The sequence below is a fragment of the Bubalus kerabau genome, chromosome 3 (assembly GCF_029407905.1).
Source record: "Bubalus kerabau isolate K-KA32 ecotype Philippines breed swamp buffalo chromosome 3, PCC_UOA_SB_1v2, whole genome shotgun sequence".
NCBI lineage: Eukaryota > Metazoa > Chordata > Mammalia > Artiodactyla > Bovidae > Bubalus > Bubalus kerabau.
In genome coordinates this window covers 110,217,733-110,242,454 of record NC_073626.1, presented here as the reverse complement: position 1 = coordinate 110,242,454, position 24,722 = coordinate 110,217,733, and the positions used below count along the sequence as shown (strand labels likewise).

The 24,722-nt window shown below is 33.4% G+C and overlaps 1 protein-coding gene across 1 annotated transcript in view; it reads right to left on the bottom strand.

The window, feature by feature from the left end:
• The window catches only part of LRP1B (LDL receptor related protein 1B), a 1,835,261-nt gene that overhangs the window by 307,758 nt on the left and 1,502,781 nt on the right, over window positions 1-24,722 (bottom strand). Inside the window, exons 47-53 of the mRNA XM_055574440.1 lie at window positions 24,302-24,421; window positions 16,530-16,643; window positions 16,138-16,287; window positions 13,452-13,574; window positions 11,328-11,447; window positions 6,129-6,257; window positions 2,852-2,974 (exon numbers count right to left, since the gene is read on the bottom strand). Coding sequence (XP_055430415.1) covers window positions 2,852-2,974; window positions 6,129-6,257; window positions 11,328-11,447; window positions 13,452-13,574; window positions 16,138-16,287; window positions 16,530-16,643; window positions 24,302-24,421 — 879 coding nt within the window. The remainder of the gene's footprint in view (window positions 1-2,851; window positions 2,975-6,128; window positions 6,258-11,327; window positions 11,448-13,451; window positions 13,575-16,137; window positions 16,288-16,529; window positions 16,644-24,301; window positions 24,422-24,722) is intronic.

Here is a 24,722-nt window from a genome sequence, read left to right as displayed (position 1 = left end):
ATTGATTCTTAGAGGCATTAAAAGGCTTTACTCAAATCACAGTATCAATCCATCAGTTGTTAATGTTCATATCTATGTCTGTAAATAAAACTCATTTGATTTTAAATATTATGAAGCTTCAGATTTGATTTCTTCCTGAGTTTGTAAGCAATTAAAAAAAAAGTCATTTCTTTTGCAAACTTTCTGGTAAATGTGGGCAAACATTTTACTTCTGAAGTGAGAAAATAAGATTTTTATGGCTTAAAAATAAAATTTCAACAGAAAAAAAATGATTCAGTAATAATTATTTACTTAAGATGCTTATTATACTGCATGGCAAAACTAGATAGTTCTAAAAATATCCTCTGATTCTCTAGTATTTCTTTCCTCCTTCTCCTTCACTATCTCCTCTTCTTCATGCAATACATATGTTCAAGTCTCTTCCAGTCCAATAATAATAAAAATCTATTTATACAACTCTCAACAACAATGACCCTTCTTCCCTGCTCAATCCAGTCCCTACTCAATCTTACTTTCACTTACTTACCTCCAGTTCAACTTTCATTATTAATGTCTCATTTCTGCAACTTCTACCCACTGAAATTCCTCTTAGAGCGAATAGATTTCAAGTGATAGTTGGTAAATTTATGTGTCTCTGGCTCCTATTTGCTTCATCTTTCTGCAGTGCTTAAAGGTATTGTCTGTTCTACCTTGGAAATAGTTTTCTGACTTAATATTCATAATACACTCTCTCAGACTTCTAATTTTGCTTTTGCTATTTCCTTTCCCCCCTCTTTCTGTATGAAGTTTTCTCCTGTTATACCCTAAATTGTTAGAGAAGAAGCCCTTATTTCAACCTTCAGTCTAGGGTTTTCCCCTTTTCGTTTCTACAATGATGGGTATTCTCATTCTTTGTCGTATTTTTGAATATCACCCTTATGTTGATGGTCACTAGGTTAATATTATTTGTCCTGATCATAATCTAGAAGTAAAATTTCAAGTACTCACTGTATAGCTTCATGTGATTATCTGAGTAACACTGCATATTCAAAATGTCCAAAATTAATTATTTGATACATCCTTCTTCTCCTGCATCAGCAAAACTGCCTCCTAACTTCATTCCAAAACTCATTAATATCAATGCCATCCTCCTAGTCCTCCAAGATAGAAATTGTACTTTACCCTCCATCTGTAACTGTAAATGAATTCTGACCCAATTCTCCACTTTCCATTCCATCATTTCTGCCTTAGTTCAAAATCACAGTGCTAATTATCATAACTCTTTATGGTACCTCTCCCTCATAGCACTATTTAATCCACTCTGCTGAAAAGGATGGTTCTAAAGTTCAAATTTAACTGTGACATTCCCCTGTTTTTAAAATGTGCGCTTGCCAAGTGAGGCAAAATAATTAAATACAAATTCTTTAACATTGTATTTGAGACTTTTTAGAATCTAAAACTTCTAACTCCAACTGACCTCATGAAAGACTAATTGCTATTCCACAACCATGTCAATTTATAGTTTTTGTAAACATATATAGGATTTACTGTGTTTGGAACTGTTTTATGTACTTTACAAATATTAATGATTTAATTCTCTTAACAGTCCTAAGAACTAAATAATGTTACTATATATATTTCTGCAGATAAAGAAATTGAAGTGCAGGGAGATAAAAGTCATTTTTCCAAGGTCACACAGTTAGTAACTGGCAGAATCTGGATTGGACCCAGGCCATTTGGCTCTAGGGTCCATATTTTTAACCACTATGTCATGTTCTGTAGCATCTAAATATGATTTCCACTGACTAACACTCCCTGTCTCTGTTCTTTACTGCCCCAAAAGTTATTTTCTCCTCTCTGACTTTGTGTATTGTGATTCTTATTATTCCCATATGACTATGAATGTTATTGTTCTATATTGTACTCTTGATTTTCCTGTTCATCTATAATTTTTTTTTCTAGTGAGATTTCTGTCTCATTCATTTCCATATGAACCAAGCATAATGTTTAGCTGAGAAATATATTCAATCAGATATAACTCTAGCATCAGATTTACATCTTGAGTTATGAGTTAGCTTTTAAAATATCACATTGAATCCATGACTTAATGGTGAATTGATATAAAAACTGATATCCACTGATCTCAAGGAAGTTTATATCAAAAGCCAAGGTTATAGCTATTGGATAAGCAAGACATAGGAGGGAAACTAAATTATTGCCTTTCATAGGTATATGTGGATTTATTCCATAGATTTTCATTTTGTATTTATTTATGCATACATTTAAATATTTTACAAAAGTACTAGGTTTACATAACATTTCAATTTCACCTGGAAATTTTTAATATACTAATTTTATCACAGAAGTTATATATGTGTTCATATACACATTATAAACACATGACAATTAGATAAATATATGTGACAAGATAAATTTCAAAATAACAATATTAATTTTTAACAAATATAAACATATGCAAACAGATAAAAGAAAAATGTTAAATATGTATATTTTCTGGTAGCTATGTGAATTGTATTCTTTTTTTCTCACTAAAATATTTTATTTGGCTATAAGACTGAACTAGCCAGCCATATATTGTTTTTAAAGTACAAGATACTTCACAAAGTTCTGAAATTGAAAGATGTTTTTATAAACATTTTCCAGTATGGTTCTTGTAAGAACACTACAACCATAGGTAAAATTTTCAAATACATGTGTAATTATGGTAGAGTTTAAAGAGGCTATATGCAGTAGGTCTATATTACCAAATTTGCATGCCCTTAGTGACATTAAGAAATGCATTTATTTGTTTTTGTTAAAGACTGGTATTCAGCCTGAGAATCTTGTCCATGAAAAGTTCATATATACTTACCACACTGCAATGACTCGTCAGAACCATCTCCACAGTCATCATCATGGTCACAAACAAATTGCTTGGGAATGCATACTTTATTATGGCACATGAAAGCATTTTCATCACAGGTATTATTGGGAGCTAAGGAAGACATCAGAGAAAAATAATTTAAATGAGCACTTACTTTATCTTTTCCTACATTAAGAGTTTGGGGAATGTGTGTTGTCATACTCAGTACACTCAGTAATTCCTGGTCTTTTTAAAAAGAAATGTTAGCTAAACATTCAGTGTATCAGATAAATTAATAAAATATATTAACATGCATATTTTGATATAAGTAGTATTCAAATATATGAATATATATAATTCTAAATTTCAGTGTTAAAATGCTCAACAATTCTAGAGAGACCTTGAAATTTCAGAACATTTAGCAATTTGTGAGTTTGCTGAAGGATGAATTTAAAGGTTCGTATGTGATAAAAAAAAAATCACTCAACTCTAACAATGTTGTTGGATATTTTTTTTCTCTCCTCATGGCTGCAGTAATGTTAGCAAGGTGACAAAAACCTTGCTTCTTTGTGAAAAATGGACATGAAAAGACCACCAAGTGCTAATGCTCATGATGGAAGTGAAAAGAAAATCAAAGGGGCTAAGGAAGTTACTTTTTAAGAAGAAAATAAAACTTTGTGGTGACTTCTACAGTAGATGTTGAAATAGGTTAAGATCTATAGTGAGATGAGCCCAACCATAAGTACCACACCAAATAAGGAATATTGATCCATGAAATGGAACATTGATCCTTTTGGAATACTGATCCAAAAAAGTATTCTCTATCAAGGGCCCTAACCAGTGAGGAAAATGATTACTTAAAATGTGCAATAAAACTTGAGTAGATGTCCAAAAGATACTGGCTTATAGAGAGAAAATGAGCTTTAACAGTATACACATAGCATCATAGAGGTTTGATCATTTAACTATTTTTACTTACCTTTCTTACATGTAAAGGGTAAACACTAGGATCTGACTCAAGGTTTGCAGTATTTCAAATGTTAAGACTCTGATATATGATGGATGTTAACTAAGTTCATTGTAGTAACCATTTTGCAATAAGGTATAAATACATTAGATCAATATGTTGCACACCTAAAATTAACACAATATGTAGGCCAATTATATTTTATGTTTTAAGTGAAAAAACAATCTATTTTTAATTATGGTACACTGGAAAGAAAAAGACTACAAAAAAGTGTTTAGCACCTTAAATTTTTATCCTAAGTAAAGCTATTAATATTTACCTTCTTGCTACATATGTTTCTTTATCTGCTTAATGAGGATAATAAAATTTATCTGATAAATTTCTTGTAAGAACTAGATAAGGTATATGAAGCAGATCAGCTCATTTTAGATATTCAATAGATGCTCTTACAATTCTCAATCTACACAATTATTTTTGGCAGATCTCCAAAGGCACTTTACTAAAATACTATGGATATTCAATAATGTAAATAAAAACACCTACCAAAATAATTGAAGTATAATGGGCACTTGAAAAAATGTAGAGGCCTTCCAATCTGTCCCCTCATGTCTTAACAGGCACTTTCCTCTACCTTCAACACTCCTCTTTCTTCTCTATGTCCTTCACAATTCAGATAATGTTATTGCTTTTCTTTGAAATCCTTCTACAAGACTTCTAGGCTTTTTTACACAATATTTATTTGTGATGATCTAGTATCTTTTGTATGTGTCATTCTGACACTTAAGGTATTATAATTATTCTTTTATATGCTTATCAACTCCCGATCCCAAATCTGGCCTAGACTACATGAAAAAAGGAAAACCTCTCTGCTTTCAAAACTCAGTAATAACTGAAAAGAGATATTAGCAGGTGAAATAAAAAGAATTATTTGAATTTAATCAAGTATAACATTTTCAACAAATGTATTTTCAAAAATGGTACAGAAGCCACATAAAAGCAGAGTTAAAAACTGCTCATTATAATCAAAGTAAAACTCATTTACTAACCACTATTGTAACTTTGAACTGTGTGACAACTTATATAACTCAAGTGAATTATGCCAATTCTAATATATGAATTATTCTTTAAAATGCTAAGCAACAGAGACTTATTTGGCATTAATGCTTTCAGGTCACTAGAGTACAATTTGTTATATTTTAACATAATTTAATTAATAACACCCATGTGGTCCAAAAGTGTTAATATGCCTCCCAGAGTATTAACTTGCTACAATAGCAACAGTATACAGGGACTATATGGATCCTTGAATTGATGCATAATCCTTTATTATGTAGCCCTCAGTGGCCCCATTGACCTTTACAGACACGTATCAATTTGAAGATCAAAGTGATTTATTCTACAATAGTATGAGTTCTGTGCACATTTAAGCCTGCCTCAAAGTCTTCCTTTTCCTTTTTAGCTTTAACTATACCCCAGATGCATGCACCCATATATACATATTATTACATTACAGCTTCAAATACAGTTTTAAAGACCTGAAGGTAGGTCATCTGAGAGATGACTAGCAGACTTCATTTTAATAAGCAGAGTTCATAGCACTCTTCCTAATACATTGCTCTGCTCAACATATCCCCTATGTGGTGACCTTGGGATCTGCATTCAAACATCGAGGCCCTTCATTCTCTTGATCACGCAAAGGAATTTATCTAAATTTTTACTACTGAGTAATTCCCTGAAAATTTCTTGAAGTGACCTAGAGTCAGAAACTTAGTAAATTGTCTGGCCTCCAAAGCTGTTCCTCTGATCCCCTAGCTTCATTCAGCTATATCCATACTATTTTTACCTGACCTAAGGGTTAATATCCTATCTGTAGGACTAATAGGTGTTTACTGACCTTCTGTCAGTAGTTATTTAGGATCACAGCAGCCATTTACAGAGTATCTGTAATGGGCAATCTAAAAGCCTTCAAGGGGAGTACAGGGTCGCGGAAGATACTAAAAAGAAAGTAACAACCCCACCACACAAATATACATAGGGTGGTTACAGTATCGCAGAAATGAACTGAAAAATTTTCACTCATCAAAATGATTTTAAAATGTGTAATACCACTGTGCATGTTGGAAACACTCTGAACAGTGGTGTGAGGGGTTGCTGAACTACTATGATTGACAACATCCCACCTGATTAAATCTGATAGTACCTATGAGTTCAGGGGTTGGGAAAGTGAGAGAAAGGGTGATATGGTGAGTACTACAGAAGTAAGTATCTGAGGATGCTGCAACAGCATTCTTTCATAGACAGCCTCATGCATGTTCATACCACAGCCTGCTGTGGAGAGTTCATCACTTCCATTTGGACAGTCCCTTTCACCATCACACAGCCAGTGTCGGGGCACACAGGCACGGGAGCCCTGGCAGCTGAACATGTCAGCTGCACAGGTGATGGTACCTGAAAACCACCAAAAAAAAAAAAATGCCATTAAGATCACACACAGCAGGTCCACTGAAAAAGATATATCATTTATATTTCCAATAGATGAGAAGAGAAGAATGTCACTGACAAGGAAGAAACTGTAGTTTTTGGAATCACCACATATTATCCTTCCCCTATGGATAGTTTCCACTCAGAATGCATTCCTTCCCAATGGCAGTGGTGGTTTAGTTGCTAAGTTGTGTCCAACTCATTGCTACACCATGGACTGTAGCTCACCAGGCTCCTCTGTCCATGGGATTCTCCCAGCAAGAATACTGGAATGGGATGCCATTTCTTCTTCCAGGGAATCTTCCTGACCCAGGAATCAAACCTGCTTCTCCTGGGTCTTCTGCATTGGTAGGTGGATTCTTTACCACTATGTTACCTGAGAAGACCATTCCTTCCCAATAGCAAGAATTTTATTTCTTAAAGGTATATGGTAGAAAAATAAAATAAAATAAAAGCTATATGGCAGAAAATAATAATAGTATTTTCTCCATGTAAAATGTAAAAAGCCTAAAAGTGTCATAGAATTGTCAATAAATTGAGATAAAGTTTCAGGACTGAACCTATAAGGATAATAATAATAATAGCATTTTTATCACTTAATATATGCTAAGCACTTAGCATATTAACTTATTTAGTCCTCACAATCACCTACAATGGTAGAACTATTATTAGTTTCACTTCACGTAAAAGGAAACTGAGGCTGTGAGAAGCTGAAAGCTTGCAGGAAGTCTCAAGTTGCATAAAGAGTCCTGTGGTGAGCTGGGAGTCCAAAACCTTTTTGGTTCCTAAGCACCTTCTCTTAACCACTAAGGTAATTATTGTTACTCCCCACCTGTGTCATTGAAAAGGGTGAATGTACGCATGTACCCTTTGTTTTACACACTTAATAAACAGAATCTATCTTTTCTTCACTCTGTTGATTCAACATCCTTTTAATTGCATGATGTTTTCAGGCGTATTTTTTTTTTTTTTTTTTTGAAATCAGTTTCCACACAAAAAAATGCTGTTTACTCTACATTCAAAGGGCCACAGGGGTTGGCTCTTTGCTTTTCCTTCTATGGGCATAGAATAATCAAATAAAATTAGGAAATGATTCATTCTCTTGATATTTACCTAACTCCAAGTACAGTTGCACATATTGAATGGTTTATTTGTTACATATATAAAATATATATTGAGTGAATCAGTAACATGTCTCCCAAATCTAACTTCTCTTTAATTTCACTTTCATGTGACCAAATCGAAAAGGTTCAAAAAAATAAGTTGTAAGAATTATTTTAAAAACTACTAGTATCTCCAGGAAGAAAATAAGACTGCCTAGATTGGTGAAAGACAGTTGTTTCTAAACATTTAAAGCTACTTCATTTGGATTATCAATTACCATCTTATTTCTCAGTCATAGAGTTGTTATGAGAATAAACTGCTTTCAATGCAATGTTTTCAAGATGGGAGGACAGCAGGGTGACAAATTGAAACCCCCTGCTGATCTTTGCAACATAAACATGCCCATTCCTGACATACATTTAAATTAGGAAGACAGGATGGCAAGTGAATGTTGAAAAGTCCCCCAGGTAATTCAGATTTGCTTATCTGATTGAGGATCAGTGCTAAGAGAGTGAGATTTAGTATGATATCTATTACTGGAAGAAATTATAAAGAAAATCTATTAAACAAATGTACCTTTAATTTAAAAATGAATTTACCTGCTACCTATTATATCTTTAGTGCTTTCTATAATAAAATTATTTCCTTACAAAGTTATTTTCACATTACTCCTCCTTTTTGTCTATTTTTTAAGCTAGTCATAAATACAGTGTCACTTTCAGTATTAGATTCTCAATTAGTGCTTTAATTTCCATAATATTTTTATTATTTAGCTAGAGATGTAAAAAAAAAAAAATTCATTCTTTCTGCTAAGGAAGATTTGATACATTTAAAACTCCTTGTCTGCTTTCTTATTATCACTTTAATTTATTTTCAATGTACGTATAATAAATATAGCATTGATTTAAGCGTTGAGAACTTTAATTCTGTATGACCTTGAAGACTAGTGTCTGAGTTTCACTCTAAATTGAGGGGTATGACTAGATAATTACTAAGATACCTAAAACTATAAAATGGCATAAGGCTATTTGCAGCTAATTTTCTGGCTCCCTTGAAAGTGGTTCAACAGATTCTGTGTTAAGAGCATTCCAAAATATCATGGTCAATTAGAAAGAAAATGAGCCAAAGAAAAAACTCATGGCTTCCTTCCATAGTTACATTTTCATCTGGAGACACATTGCCATTCACAGGGAAATGAATCCCAAGGGGGAAGGAAGACAGTAGAAGGTATTCTACCAGATCCATTTTGTGTACCTGTGCTGTGCTATGCTAAGATGCTTCAGTCGTGTTTGACCCTTTTGTGACCCCATGGACTGTAGCCCATCAGGTTCCTCTGATCATGGGATTCTCCAGGCTAGAATACTGGAGTGGGTTGCCATTTCCTTCTCCAGGGGATCTTCCTGACCCAGGGATTAAACTTGCATCTCTGATGTCTCCTGTACTGGCAGATGGATTCTTTACAACTAGTGCCACCTGGGAAGCCCCTATGTACCTACTCAGATATAATATTTGATTGTTTTTATATCTGTTTTAGTAAGTATTTTAGAAACTATCCAATTTTGTACGTATTTTAGAAATATGAATTCTGGTCCTAGTTCTGCAATCACTGATTCACTGAGTGACCTTGGCAAATTTATCAACCACGGTGAGTTTTTCTTTCTTCATCTATTATATGACAGAGGTTAACTAGACTATGATTTTCAAACTGAATCCTCAAATCCCAAGTCAGAACCACTATATGCTTATGAAGAAAGAATATGTCTACATTAGAATATTTTGAAGTGAGGATTACGAATCTATTTATTTTAACAAACCTCTGAATAGGTGTTTTTGTACACTAAAGGTTGAAAACCACTCAGATAAATTATTTATAAAGTTCCTTTCCAATTCTAAAATATTAAGTTTATTCATTGACTAATGCTTGGTTTAAAGCAGTAATTTTTATGCAACAACAGCTTGGTAGTATATAAACTGCAGCCTGTGTACATATTTAATAGCCTGGGTGTTTTGATGACAGGTAAACATGTCCATTATCATTAAATCCTTTAAAAATAAAAACAAAAAAACTTATCAGGACATTGATAAACACTGACACAACAACACTATTCTGAAAAATAAGGGAGGGAGCAGAAACGAAAGAGAATGGGAATAAATTCAGAACAAAGAGAATGGGAGTAAATTCATTAGATATTAACCATTGGCCATGTCAGATGATCATGATAATTGTATAAGGTAAATGTCTTGTAACCATTTAATAAGAAAGAAATTGGAGGAATAAGGAATAAAATGGACCAGTCCATGATTACACTGCTGGAAAATGCAGATGCAGGGGAAGTCAACTCTGTGTCACTTTAGAATCTTTACCAGTTCTATTATGCTGTGTCCACTTAGAAAGCATAGCAATATCAAGGGAGCCATTTAATGTAGAATTATACAAAGGGTCAAAAGCAAGATAATTTTAGAGACTGAAAATATGCTCAACCTGTTGGAAGTTGGTAGTTAAAATTAAACAAAGAACTCTACTCAATACTCTGCAATGTCCTATATGGGAAAGAATCTAAAAAAAAAAAAAGAGTGGATATAAGCATATGTATAACCGATTCACTTTGCTATAAACCTGAAACTAACACGATGTTTTAAATCAACTATACTTCAATAAATTTTTTAATAGAAATATTTAATAGCAAAGAGAAAGTAGATAAAATAGATTGGTCAGCCATCAGATTACTGATTTCTTTTTGCTTTTAGAGGTCTTTGATAGTAATCTTTCTACATTTATCTTTATCTGTTCCATAACTAAATTGTTTTAGTTTTGTAAATAAAAAGTAGATTTTAGGTGGGTTAATACAGGAAAATAAATTGTCTACTTTCCAAGGATATCTCCAATTTTATGTTACATATAGAGAACTTGATTTTAGTGTGAACATTATTAATCTTATATTCATGTTTCCATGATGGTGACCTAAATAGAGGCCACAAATCCCGAAAATTTTAAAAACTTGTTAAGTACACTTTACTTCATAATTAAGCCTCATTCTGACTCAGGTCCTTATCACTGTAAAATGAGAGTGGTAATAGTTACGAAATAGGATATAATAGGCAAAGAATATAAAGCTATAGGTACAAATACACATGTGGAAACAGATCAGAAAGATAGAAAAACAGACATATGAATAATTTAGTAGAAGGCCTGGTCAATTATAATAAATTTATAAAGGTTAGGTTGCTTCCTTTTTCTACTTCTTAAGAAATTCATTTATTCATTTATTTTAAATTATTTGTTAAATATCTGTGATTAATCAAAAGAAATCACACTGACTTTGTAGAAAATATAGTTGATGGATAGTAAACATAGACATTTGACAGTATAACTTTGATCATATATGGCTGAATTTTAAAGTACATTTAAAAATCACATACAATAAAAAAAAAAAAAAAAAAAAAAAATCACATACAATAGCCTGTTTCCTTACTTTCCATTTAAAACAATTCAATAGTGATTACTATAATACACATACACACACCCTATGTGGCTTATGACAATATAAGCAAGTATAATAAACTTGGAGGGGAACTTAGCAATACTTATCAAAAACAATGAAAAAGTTTTCAGTCATTTCATCTGAGTAATCCCAATCATAGTGATTTATTTGGAAGAAGTCACTGAAGACTAGAAATACAATCATGTGTCGATATTCAGGAAAAAATCCTAAAACCATAATAGTAACTGTATGTGTATATATATATATATATGAAATATAGATTAATAAGTTATAAAAATAATGAAAACAGTTACATTGAAATGTATATACATATAAACTTCATATTAAGTTTAACAGAGTAGAAAATAAAGTTCTCTGTATATTCTAAAATGACAGAGCATATGTATTATACTCCTAAAAATTGGATGAGAACACAAAGGAAACAACTCACCACAAATGCTATCACTTTCATCTAATCCATCTTCACAATCATCCTCTCCATCACAAATCCAGTGTTTAGATATACATTTTTCTGTGGAACATGCAAATTGGTTCCAAGAACAAGAAGAATCTAAAAAATACACAAGAAGGTTTGTTTCAGGTGCAAAAGAAAAAATGAATCATTAGAGACCGTCTTAGGAAAGATCTGATAGTGAGGAAAGTCTTCTTTAGTCTTCACTAAAACCAGTCATCCCAAATAAAAGAAACCACTTTCCTCTCTTCTATGCTGCTGCTGCTAAATCACTTCAGTTGTGTCCGACTCTGTGTGACCCCATAGACGGAAGCCCACCAGGCTCCCCCAATCCTGGGATTCTCCAGGCAAGAACACTGGAGTGGGTTGCCATTTCCTTCTCCAATGCATGAAAGTGGAAAGTGAAAGTGAAGTTGCTCAGTCGTGTCTGACTCTTTGCGACTCTGTGGACTGCAGCCTTCCAGGCTCCTCTGTCCATGGGATTTTCCAGGCAAGAGTACTGGAGTGGGGTGCCTTTGCCTTCTCCATAACAGTACTATAAAATTTTGACAATGGCTTGCATATTCCCTCTGAGTTATCCAGGTCATACAACATTGTTTCTTCAACATAATCTCATAGGGTATGACTCCAAATAGGTCAATATGCTAGTCACTCTTCCTAAATGTATTCCTGTCTTTTTCTAACATGTAGGGTACAAAAAAAAAAAAAAAAAGTCCAGGTGTGGTATTCTTCTAACTTTTAGTCTGTTATTGAACAGTTGGAGAAAAAAAAAAATTACATCCTAGGCAATGTCACAAATATGGTGAACTCACCACCTAAAGGTGGTGTGACTCAGGGGGTTTTAGCTCTATGATAAGCTGTCAGTTTTCTATCTGTACATACTTAGCATACTATACATACTTAAAACTTTGATGTTTTTGTTTCTCTCCCTTGGGAACACTTAAGTCTGACTAATAACATACAGATCATTGGTATGGTGGCTGCTATTTTATTACGAAATTATACATTTATGATAGTATACTTAATTTATTTACAAAGTTTGTGACTGCTCTCCTTCCTGTATCCTTAGTTCATTTATCACCAGCAAACACCCAAGAATAAAATTCTACCGAATTAGTACATTAAAATATAAATGACTATAAAATAAAATTTGATGTTTATCTTATAAACTTACTTAAAACTTTGCATTTTTATTTAAAATATTTACATACATGACCTGTGAAAAGAGAGACATTCAGAAAAGCCGAAACCAGAAAAATATTAAAGAAGATACAAATGTATAATGGCTTCTGTTCCAGAAATCATGAATCTATATAAACTATTTAAAGTTCTCCGTTAATCTTGTTCAAAATCTGGCTCTAATATAAAGATATATAGCATCTTAATCAAACAAAATGCACCTTCACATTTTGTGATGACATTTACTTTTATGGGAATTTGACTTTTCTTAGACAACCATTTTTAATCCTTGTCTGTTCACCCTGGTGTATGTTATTTGAGCTAAATGAAAATAGAGAATTATATGCTTTTAAAAAAATTGGCCTGGATATCATAAATCTCATAAATTAACAAAAACATTTAAATATTTTCTTACCTTGCCAAGTGAAATGAAATGTACACAAACAGAAATTAGGAGGTGGATGGGGAGAGATTTTTTGAAGAAATGAAAGTTTTAGTATACTATTTAAACCTATACATGTAATGAATGGAAACATTTAGGATAATAATAGTCAATAACAGGTAGGAAGAATATAATGGGTTGTGTGAATTAAATCCATATTTTTCACAGCAGAAGGTAAATATATTAGTATCTAAAGTAAATAAGTCATGAAATGAAGGTATAAATATATCATTTACATTGATGGAGGTATCCACTAACAAAAACAGAAAAGGTTAAAAGAAAAGGTTTGATGGGAGATTCTTATTCTCCATATAAACTTTTTGTGTTCTGTTTTAATTTTTACCATTTGTGCTATTTCATAAAAATAAAAATTGATACTAAAACTGATTAGCAATATTTTGTGTAAAATTCCTATGTAAGGTAACATCAGTATATAGATGATAATATAGTTTATAAAAGTAAAGGAAGATATAATGTCTCACCACAGTGGAATTCATCAAGTCCATCCTCACAATCTTTCTGACCATCACATACCCAGGTATTCAAAATGCATCTTCCACTAGGACAACCAAAATAATTTTCTTCACATTTGTGTTTGTTTTGAACTGTGATAAAATATAGAATGCAGTGTCAAATAAACTACTGTCAAATAAATAAATTAAATGTCAAGTAAATAAATCTTAGACTTCTGCAATGCAGATAGATATCAAAACAGTAATATTCCTTGAACTGGAAGAGATAAATAACAAGAAAACTTAAATAAAAAAGAGCTGAGATGTTCTTTTAAAGAATGTCCAGGTTATGAAAACCAAGGAGAAATTAAGAATATGGAACAGAGGAAATCAGGGAGACATGATAACAAATTCCATCTAGGATTGGATCCTGGATCAGAAGAAGGATATTAATGGAGCAAGTGTTTAAATACAAATAATGTAGAGTTAACAAAAGTAAAATAAAACAATTGAGATGACTATAAAATAAGTAAACCTAAGGCCAAAGTATCATTTTATGTGGAAAATATTTTAATTCCATACTCAGAAAAAAATAATTACAAAATTATTAATAGGTTTTTGCTGAGCAAGTATAAACTTTATGTTCAACACTTGAAGAGTACATATGCTTTGACAAGATTTATATAAGCGTACTCTATTTTAGCTTCTCCCTGGTGGTCTAGTGGTTAGGATTTGGTGCTCTCACCATCAGGGCCCTGATTTGATTCTGGTCAGGGAAGTCTTTCCTCTTCTTGTGCCCCTGCTACCTACCAACTTCCCAGGACTGACCATATCACCTTTTGGGGCTTCCCTGATGATTCAAATAGCAAAGAATCTACTTGCAATGCAGGAGACCTGGGTTCAATCCCTGGGTTGAAAAGTTACCCTGGAAAAGGGAATGACAACCCACTCTAGTATTCTTGCCTGGAGAATTCCATGGACAGAGGAGTCTGGTGGGCTACAGTCCATGGGATTGCAAAGAGTTAGATACGACCAAGAGACTAACACTTTCACTTTCTATTTTAAGGAAGAAAAACAAGTTGCAATAGAATCTCTGAACTTGCTCTACCTTAAAAATTATCATGAGACTAAAAAGTATTTGTATATAAAATTATTTTGTATATTATATATTTTTCAGACTATGGGGTATTGTATTATTATAACCTCCAAAAGCACATACAAAATACTAGATTTTTCTCTTTACTGGATATCATTGGTCTCCTTGCACCTTCAGCTTTACATAGTTTTAGAGAGACTGACTCACTATTAGAGTATACTTGTTAATATCAGTACAGTAATGCATGACTATTTTAAGATACAAAAATTACCTCCATTTTATTTTTTTAACACCAACTTTGTAGATCTAATTAAAGATGAAAAATCACTTTTGAGAGAGTCCCCTGATGGCTCAGATTAGATAAAGAATCTGCCTGCAATGTGGGAGACCCAAGTTCGATCCCTGGGTTGGCAAGATCCCCTGGAGAAGGGAAGGCTACCCACTGCAGTATTCTTGCCTGGAGAATCCCATGAACAGAGGAGCCTGGTGGCTACAGTCTATGGGGTTGCAAACAGTCGAGCACGACTTAGCAACTAACACACACACACATACATAATGAAGAATAAAATTTTATTTAAAATTGTAGAGGATTTGCAGTAGCTGCAGTTCAGTGCCTCCCGTGAAGTTCTCTAGTTCCTCCTAGGACATAGCAAGTCTTCAAACCCAGAAGGAACATCATAGAGTGTTACACACTGATGACCATGGGAGGAGAAAGGGATCTGTCATTGCCCAATTAATTAATTGATAGATTATGTACTATTAAGAATATCAATTCTTTATAGTAGACTGTGTGTGTGCACTTGTGGAATACAAACAAATATGTGTGTGGAATACCTATGAATATTGTATCTTAAAATATTTCAAAAAATATTACACATCAACAAAATGTGGAAAAAGTGAATGTAGCAGCAGGGGTAGGAGAAGGAAACGGCAGTATGAGAAGACATGTAGTAGAATCCTACAAGCATATCTACTTTCAGTTAGTAATTTACCATCTGTCTTTCTGATACTATTACACATTTTTAAAATTTGTTTTCTCAAATAGTTAGAAAGAAACAAGTTCATGACCTTCTCATGGAAGGCAATTTCCTAAGACTGCATATGACACTGCTTGTATAGGTAAAGATGGCTAATTGATACCAGTATATCAGCCTGACCTTTATGCAGTAATGATAACTGTTACCCATATCACTATGCTAAAAGATTATATAAGCTGCACCAAATAGCCTAGTATGACAATACAAGCATAATACAAGTAAAGCCAGTAGTGAGAAACAGTCTCCCTCTTTTAGTCTATGGATAGTTTCTCTCAGTATATACTGCTTCTATGAAAGCTTTATAAATTACACGTTTTAAAATGTTATCACCGATGTTAAAAGGATTAACAAAGAAATGAACTTGAAAAAGGAAACTTATCCAAATATAGAACAGATTTCTTGAGTATCATTCCATAAGTCATAAAAAAATATAAAGTGGTATGTTTAGAACTGGATGATCATTTTTAATTTAGTCTACAACATTTGTTTTAATCTTAGCCACTGAATGTCAAGAATGAAAATTATTAAGTTTGTGCTATACAACATAAATCTTCAAGGCAAAGACTGTTCTTTCTAGAATTACCTGGGCATTTTAATTCATCTGAGTAGTCTCCACAGTCATTAGAGCCATCGCATATCCAGGCTGGCAGAACACACAGTGAGGTAGAATTGCATCTTATGAACCCTGTGGTTTTCACTCCAAGTTTATAGAAATATGTACAGTCTGTATTATCTATAAGGAGGTAAACAGAAAAATGAGAAACACCTCATCTACAAAGATTATGAGCCTTTTATGTAGGTCCAGAAACAAGAAATGCTAACCTCATTTGAAGAAGTAAATATGCAATTATCCTACACCACAGGGGTTAATTGCATATCAGTTCTGGACAAGGTTCAGTGAGGAGTTGGACACTGTTCAGTGAAATGTCAAAGGTGCACAGGCATGCACAAACAAAAGGTAATGGAATATCTTACTGCAGTTCTTTTCATCTGAAGCATCTGCGCAGTCTATGTTCTGGTTGCATCGTGCTGATCTCGGAATGCACGTCCCATCTGTACAGCGGAACTCAACAGCAGCACAGGTTGAAACTAGAAAAATAGGTAAATAAGTAAATGGATAGGTAAACTAGATAATGATTTCTTGCTTTTAACATTTTGAGTGCTTTAATTCTTATATTTTGTTTGGTTTTGCTTTTCAAACTCTGGGCAGTTGAACTTGACCCATGACTCACAATCCCAAGCTTGGGTTAGATGCCTCAGATATTCTCCGCTGTCACACAGTTCTTCCCTATGTTGTGATACTTATGATACTGCATTACAATTGCCTGCTTGGATATCTTTCCCCCCATTAAATTGTAAGGTCCATGAAAGCAGAGGCCTGTGCCTTATTTTACATGATTATTCCATTTCAAAACTAAGCTAACAAACAAAAAATAAATAAATAAATGCTGATGAAATGCTCTTTCTTTTCAGCTTCAAAAGTACAAGGTTATGACTCTAAGCAAATGCCTGAGTGTGTACAGAGAAATCCTAACTTGTTTGCTAAGAAATGGAATGTTTCCTACTATGATAAAAAGAGATGGACAGAGAGAGACTGAGGAGGAACCACTGAGTGTTTTCTTTATTACTCAAAGATGAAATAGTTTAGCACTGCTAGAAAGTCATCATACTATGTTATCTTCCTTTATATGCCACATCACTAACATTTGGTATAGGAAATATGGATGCCTCACGCCAAGAAACATATAAATGTGGTATGACTTGCTTCTGTTATTGGAAAGTAAGGCTTTCCAATTCCCTGCTATGCTTAGATGAAAATCAGTTTTGATATGCTACCATCATTATATATTCTTTGTACAGAACTGCTTATTCTTAATCATATATTCCTTTCTACTTTGCTTACACATTCATTACCATATAATGTTTTCCAGCAATATGTTGTAAACAGGTGCATGGCTTGCTTTATGTGTTAGATTAACTTAGGTGAGAATTTTATTCCAAATTCAAATTTCCACAGGTTGATTATGTTAATGAACAACCTGAAGGGCTCTTTGATTATGCCATTTTTACTAGTGTTGATACTCTAAAGAGCCTATTTAATTATAAATATAAATTATATCAATTGTAAATGGTTAAAATGCTATCTTAAAATATGCAAATTTTACTCAAGGGTATGTATGTCATTTGTATTTCAAAATGCACTGCTCTTATATTTAATTGTATCTTGCAATTGTATCCTTATTTACGTTTAAATGATGATTAGAATAAATGTTTTATTTACAATTTGCAATTATAATTGCTTCACTGTTTTCTTCATTAAAAATAACATCTTATCATGTGAAAAGATAATGCCATTATAACTTGAGATAAACACACTATTTCAAAGAGGAAAAAATAGATATTTTTATTTTATGCTAAATAAACCATATTCTTTTCTGTTGCTTTTCAGTACAATATTTTTCTATGGAAATAGTTAATGGAATACATAATTTAGAAAATAATCATGATGAGTATATACATTTTGCTTCTGACTTTGCTGTCTTTCAGCAGCCTCCTATTAAGAGGTTGTATTCCAAAAAATTCCTTATAAACACTATATTTCAGAATTTATTTCTCTGTGAAACAATATTCTGGATAGTGGTAATATTCCTAATCAAGTTTACAAAGATTTATTGCACAATACACTTTAAATTTTATCTATACTTGCAGTTAGAGTTTGGGATGCTAGAAATCCTAATGCTGATGTACTGGGACAATCACAGTCCAGTCCACCATCTCCATCTCCCTCCAAACTTCCACAGATAATCTGTGTACATTTCATGGAATCCACCTGAGTGGATATTGGTGGCAGATAGAAGAGGGCAAATCATGACTCCATGAATAGGGAGATGGCATTTCAGACAGTTAAGAGGACTGGAGTTTCAGGCATTTCACAGTAATGGAGTTTCAAAAGTAGTGTTGGGTGCTCTCAGGTGGAAGTGAGTGTAAAGAATGGCTAATGAAATGAGTGGAAACGTGGAGCAATTAGAACATGGGTCTTGGATAGAATACTGGGAAGAGGAAAAAATAAACAGAGGGACTCTGATCTAACTAGATGAAAAGAAACCATAACTTTAAAGTTGAGAAGAGTGGTTAGAAAATGGTATTTAAGAGAAAGGCAGGGGAAAAATGAAGTGTTGGGGGGTGTCAGGAGAACTGGAGAGAGGATGAAATACTTTTTCTCCCATTTTTGCAATGAAAAATAGGGCTAATGAATCTTGGTGGGAAGGGCTAGGAGAGCATATTTGAGTGTGTGAGATGTGCAAATAGGAACCAGTTGTGTCTTCACTCCTCATCTTATCTCCATAGATTCCATGACTTGATTTAGAGTTTGGGAACAGCTAAAGGATTATGTAGGGTGATAAGCGGTATTGGAATTGGGAATATTAAGTAGTTACACAATTCCGTAAACAGCAGGAGCAAGGTGGTTGTGGGGATCGACATCTCCAGCACTTGTAGGAGAGTTGTAAAACAGGAGAAATCCATGGTAATAGACAAAACATGACTTAATTAGTAAGCAAAATCTTCTTGTGCCAAAACCTCTTCCTTTCTATTCCCTCTGCCATATTCCCTTCTATGTTGCTTTGGTCAGTCAAGTACTGAAATTTGTTTCATCCTAGGGTGAGTTTGAGGGAAAAAGATAATGGGATCTTTAATTTGTCAAGTGAATATGAAAAGTTTCTGACAACTTTTTTCCAGGCTAAAAGTCCTGGAGAAAAAGAGAAGAGAAAATAATGTAGTCCAAATAAAGGTAAACTGAGTGAGAAATACTATAATTTTTCCTCTAGATAGTGGCAAAAAATAATAATAATAAAGCCTACAAATTGTGACTGACACCAGGAATAGCAATGAGACACTACGAAGGAAGATCTGATGAACACTGGATCAAAAGTAGTAGCAAGAGAGAAAGTAGAAGAATACACTTTCTTTCCTTCATATACTTTCTTAATTCTCCTAATTAATCCACTTCCTTCTCTCCATGTTAGTTAAAATATTTAATTTGATAGCAAAGATATAAAATTGATCCGTCTTTCCCCGGGTTCTTAGGATGATTCTTATAACTAAGCTAACTCACTGTTTTTCCAACTCCCTTACCCAGCCTGTAGCAAAGGGGAAGCTGACAAGGAAAAAATATATTAAATGCACTGTCACATCTCTTCTGTTTACTTTCAAACCACATCTTTTATTTCATATACTGCTTAGGTTCCAAGGGTATGTGAACCCAGAAAGAATGATTTCTCCTCCAGGTAGGCTTATCCTTTTCCTTAGCTTGTTGTTTGTGGAATCTTCAAAGTTTTGCTATGAATTTGGGGAAAACAAAACAAAACACCAGCTTCCTCTCCTCTAGGTTGCCTTAGAAGTGCTTATGTCTCCAGTCCACCTAAAGGTGTTCAGGTGGCCCAAGGAAGTTCTTTTCAAAGGGAATATATTCATCTTAACAGGGAGCGAAGGAGGGATATGATGCAATCTCCACAAATCTATTCAGTCAAACAGAAGAGGAATGAAGAATAACAAACTTTCTGAACAACTCCTCAGGTCCCCACCAGACAGCTTGATGTCTAAAGCTTTGTTACGATAGGAATTTTACAAAGAGGCAGTAATAAAAGATTGATGAGGATTTGGGTTTTCACTTTGCTTCCAAAGACAAGAAATAAAAAATAATTCCTTACAATATTTCCACAAATAGATTCTTTTGACTATATGCCATTAAAAACATGTTAATTGCTATTAACATCTAAATTAAACAAACAGAACTGTAATAGTACTTCAGATGATTCTACCTTAACTTTTCTCCAAAGCCTATTAAAATCTCTCTATATTTATTGATATTTTATTGTACCACTTAAATTTTGTTATTTTTTACTTTATTTACATTAAACAATAACATGATGTGTGTGTGTGTACATATATACATACAACAAAGCACTGTGTCCCCAAGTGGCAATGATTATAGAAAAAGGGAGTGACTAGAGAAATAATTCTTTTTTCATTCTTCCTAAGACTATTAATGTTCCTTTTCCTTCATGACCTTTTACATGCTATAAGTGTCCATGTGTTTGATGGACATACATCTGAATTAATGCTTTATAAGAAACTGGCTTATAGAAAAAGTACCCAAGTTAGTATTTCCCCTATGGCATGAAAGAATACCATGAGAACAATCTTAATATGAGAGGAAAATCAAATCTAAAAGATGAAAATGTAATAAGTAAGCTTTCATCTAAAAAGCTACCCATTTGTTTATCCTACAGAAGCTAGACCATTTACTTAAATTTGTTAACTTATAATATGTAACACAGCATCTACTTGAGCATGTGTAGTTTCAAATGTGCTACATTATATAGGAAGAAGTTCAAGGCATACAATTTTGTTGTTATTGCTTCACAAGATATCCAATTGTCATGATCACTACACTATTATTATCACAAAATAAAAGTTTTGACAAAAACTTGAATCTCAAATATGGTAGTTCTGTCTCCAAGTATATGGCGGAGATGGTTATAACACAGAAACTAAGAGTTTAGATTAAAAAGGGGGAAATAAAATTTTGAATTATTTATATTGTTATTCAGCTGATACTGATATCATTAAGCAAAATGAAACCTATCTATACTTTTAGAAGACTTATGGTTTCAACCAGCCACATAAGAGTTTAATAAACACCTACCATGTACTGGGTATTATATTTCATAAACCCAAATGCACTAATTTGCTTACTGTTTTTTAAAAGAAACTATTTTCCAAGAAAATCCACAGTAACTTATTAAATTTACATGACTTCTTTTGTCATGGAAATTTATATTGAAATCTACTCTCTGTATCTATTATTCAGTTCCTTCATATTTTAGATTTATCTTTTAATTTTTATCCCAGCTTACTATTTTCATGATAGTCTTTCCACCTTGCATAATAACTAATAGAACATATCTATTTTGGGGGTTTCTTTCTACTTTCCTGTCCTTTCTTCCAAATGCTTTTCTGTTTCTCTCCACTAACTACCAATGTCTTACCACAATTTATCAATTTTAGTCTTTTATAGTTATATAATACAAAACCACAGTTAACTTTCAAATGTACTTGGCTCTTCCTAAACTACATCAACTTAGATGGTAAGCTTCTCAAGCATTTGGCCAAGGTCATATACTCTAAGACAACAGAGTAACTTCTCAATCCTTTATCAGCTACAAAATTGTACACATTCTGTCTTCTTCCTTAACTTTTTATAGTTTTCTCATTACAACTGTACTTCATACATCTTTTCTCTACCATCAACCTTTTTAAAAAATAGTCTGAATTCACTGTCTTTACTCTTTCACCATTCATATTTGTCTCAATCCAATGCGATCTGGTATTTCCTTCCCATTCCACTGAACTGACTCTTGAAGGTAACCAAGAAATTATTATCTATTTGCCAAGTATAGTGGACTTTCCAGTCTATGTCTGCCCTCTTGCCTTCTCTGTAACACTAACTTATCCTACTTTCTTTAAAAAAAATAATTTCTTATGAAGCTCATTTTATTACTCTTGTGGTATATGTTTCATTTCTTTATTAGTGTCTTCAATTTTAATTTCAACAGGTCATTTTGATGCATTCTCATAAAACAAGTCCTATTTCATACCTCCTTTGAGTTCTCTCTCTTTAAGAAATCCAAGATCAATTCTTCTGACCTAAACCTACTATCTGAGCTCCATATCTCTGCTTATATATATATAACCTTTGAACAGTTCCATTTGAATGTCTATAGGTACCCCAAAGTCAGAATGTGGACCATTCTTACTATCTTATCCCTGTTTCACACAACAAAGGGCACACAAAAATAAATTTAAAAATTAATGAAAACAAATAATATTTTAAAAGCAGGAAACACACACACACACACACACGTGCCAAGATGCTTCAGTCATGTCCAACCCTTTGCATGGACTATAGCCTACCATGCTCCTCTGTCCACGGGATTCTTCAGACAAAAGTACGGGAGTGGTTTGCCATGCCCTCCTTGAGGGGCTTTTCCCAACCCAGAGATTGAACTCGAGTCTCTTATGTCTCCTGCATTGGCAAGTGGGTTCTTTACCACTAGCACCACCTGGGAACATCCCCTCTCACCCCCACCAACACATGCTTATCTTCTATTCCCATGTTTCTTACCCCAAAATACCTGTTATGCTACCACTTAAAATTCTGTAATATCTGTCTTTCTCCTCTTTATTCCTAGCTTTCACTGCTGTAACAGCCTTCTATTTTGTCCTTCTGTTCTCAGTATTATAGTTTTAATTCTAAAAATCAGTTTTTTCCTCTTTTTTTTTTTCCCTTTCTGGTGACTACAAGATAAAGTTCATGTTCTATAACATGACACCAGAAAACACCATCATATCCCAGTTCCTTCTACGTCAATTTATTTTGTTGACACTCCCCAATATGCAATCTGGCTCTAATCATCAAATTACTTTCAGTTTTCAATATTGGTCCCTCCACTTGGAATTCTCTTGTTTTGAAGTCATTCCACTGTTTTTAGACTTTGACATTAGTCTATGAAGCCTTTCAGGTTACCTCCAAGTTAAAAAAAATTCTTAATAGTGCAATCATAGCACCTCATATTCATCTTTACCTATTTAAATGACTATCTTAGAGTTTGATCTAAATTGAGGGCACACACAGAACTTACAAATTTTATGTCTCTATTCTTAAAGAATTTCACCCAATAAAGTATTTTCAATAAATGGAAAGATTTTTAATGGGAAATTGGTTTGGAAAGATCTGTTGATTCCAGATTTTAGGATACCATAAATGTCAGACTAAAAACTTGTCACTTATTCTGCAAACATTGGGATTCTTTACCTGAGGAATAATTAAAAAAAAAAAAAAAAAAAAAAACAACACTAACTCTTTACATAGCATTTACTATATGCCAAGTTCTGTTCTAATACTGATACATTTATTTAACTATTGTCTCTTTTCTTATAATTTGGTAAACTGAGGCACCAGTTGGTTAAGTACCTTATCCAAAGGTTCACAGTTAGTGATAGGGCTGGGGTTCTATTTCAGGTAGTGTGGCTGCTGATGTGTTCCATGGTAAAATTTTAAATTTAACATGGTAAAATGTTAAATTGTGTTAGCATGACTAAACATTCAGATTTATTGGAAAGAGTAGCAATCTTTCCAATTGACTTCCAAAAGGAGACCAAATAAAAGGCTGTTAAGCTTACTCTGTTAAGCTAGGCCCAAAATAGGCTGAAAGGGAATATATTTCAAAGAATTGGAAGATTTGCTGATGATTGGGTATGTGGTTAATAAAGCATGGTGGAAGGAGGAACAAAGAAGAATACCAAGGTTTCCTTTCCAATAAGTAGGAAAATGAAGAGATCACATGTAGGAGCTAGGATTAAGGAATGAGGGGGAACATTTTGGAGCAATAAATTCAATATTATACTTTCTGGTAGAAATGTCCCAAATAGGGAGGTTGAACTGAAAAGGTGAGAAAGAATCTTGAAGTGAGCAAAGAAAGAAATAGAAACCAGAAACAGAAAAATAGTTATCAATTTTCAATTGACTCTAATAACTCTCTTCAACAGCATTGACCAAAGCATGGTCCATAGATGTTAGTCAGGGTTATATATCAAAACTCCAGAACTCTCAGGAATACACTGTAGAAGAGTTTGGGGAACACTTAGCATGATAATATTCCTAAGCCGATGTGACATGTGTTTACCTTTACAGTCTAATTCATCAGAGTTGTCTCCACAATCATTTTCACCATCACATAACTTGCTGTGAGGAACACAACGACGATTGTAGCAGGGCTTGAAACCTCTTCGACAACTTCTGTTTTCTTACATGGAAAAGTGAAAACACATACTTGGAGGGCTTATAGAAATATTTTTACAAAAAGAAGATTACAGGTAAGATCTCATTCACAATAACTGGATTGTGGATCTAAATAACAGGTGCTGTGTGGCATTCAAGTTCTGGATTAGAATATCTATGAAAAAACTCTCTTTGACTATTTTAACTTCAATGATTCACACTTGGAGGTCTCGCCAAATTATACCCACTTTATTGCTTCTGGCATTTCTGTCAGGTAGGACAGAAATAAACTTGTATCACATATTCAATGAATCTCTACCTCAAAA